Source organism: Plasmodium inui (assembly GCF_000524495.1).
Source record: "Plasmodium inui San Antonio 1 unplaced genomic scaffold supercont1.187, whole genome shotgun sequence".
Lineage (NCBI taxonomy): Eukaryota > Apicomplexa > Aconoidasida > Haemosporida > Plasmodiidae > Plasmodium > Plasmodium inui.
In genome coordinates, this window is record NW_008482021.1 from 6378 (window position 1) to 7481 (window position 1104).

Here is a 1104-nt window from a genome sequence, read left to right on the forward strand (position 1 = left end):
AATCTTTTTCTTTTTTTCCTTTTTTTTTCTAAATTTCGTAGTTACCCTTTTGGGGGTTAGCTTTGAAATCCATTGCATAATTTTATTGAAAACGTTTTCATTTCCTCGTTCTACAGTTCACATATTCTGCTTGTCTTGAAGAATGTGTAATTTTTTCTTATCATTTCTTAGTCAACGAAGAAATGACACAACGCCTCTATAATAACACAAAGTTTCATCCTCGGAATGAATAAATACAATGGGAATATCATTCTGAATATGCTTCATATTTTTCCGTAAATTATCCTTTGCCTTGGAAAGCTTGTATGCAGACGTGTACGTTATTCTTTTTTTGTATCTAATTTTATCATCTTTATAAAGATTAAAATATACTACTCCCTTATAGGAGGTATATTATGCAAAATTCCTAATCGTGCAAAGCAAAAAGACGGTAGTCATATAAGAAGGAAGTAAAAAAAATTATACTTACATGGACGAGCAGACGCAATTATTCTGTCGATGGAAGTCATCCCTGATAGCGATATGAGGCCTCTAATGTTTTAATTTTTCTTGGACCCATCTGTCGATTTCCCTATCAATTACAATGTCCTTAATACTACATTTCCTCCCATGGACTGACCAATTCAATACACGGGAAGGTTGTTTTCATTAAAATTCTCATTATTACCAGCTGGGGCATCACATAAACTTTTCCTTGTTCCCTTATTTCTGTCGAATTTTCTGAATTTACTCTACCACATCGTATGGTATATTATCAAAACGCTTCGCGCTACCCTTTAAACTTCTCCGTCGATGGGATTCCCCGTGACCGTCTAATTCAGTTGCATATACTGAATATGTATTCTTATTAAATCGTTGTATCTAGCTGTCCTCGTTAATGCAATAATTTTTCCCATCTTTCGATACGGCCTTCTCGTTGTCCATTATATGTATGTTGTGTCTTAGGAATGAAAATCTTACATGTGAATTTAAACCATGAATTAAAATGATAATACCTGTTACGTTCTGCAATCGCCAAGTGTATGTCGTTGACGTTAAACCATCCCTATTCAGATATGAATCAATTTATGGCTTTCAATCGAGACAGCTACATTTTAAGACTGT

The 1104-nt window shown here is 34.1% G+C and overlaps 1 protein-coding gene across 1 annotated transcript in view; it reads right to left on the reverse strand.

Annotated features, from left to right (window-relative positions):
- Positions 1–861: 861 nt before the first annotated feature.
- Positions 862–1104, reverse strand: part of C922_05798 (hypothetical protein) — a gene marked incomplete at both ends in the record, with an annotated part of 1763 nt that continues 1520 nt past the window's right edge. The window contains one exon of the mRNA XM_008821369.1: positions 862–1005. Coding sequence (XP_008819591.1) covers positions 862–1005 — 144 coding nt within the window. The remainder of the gene's footprint in view (positions 1006–1104) is intronic.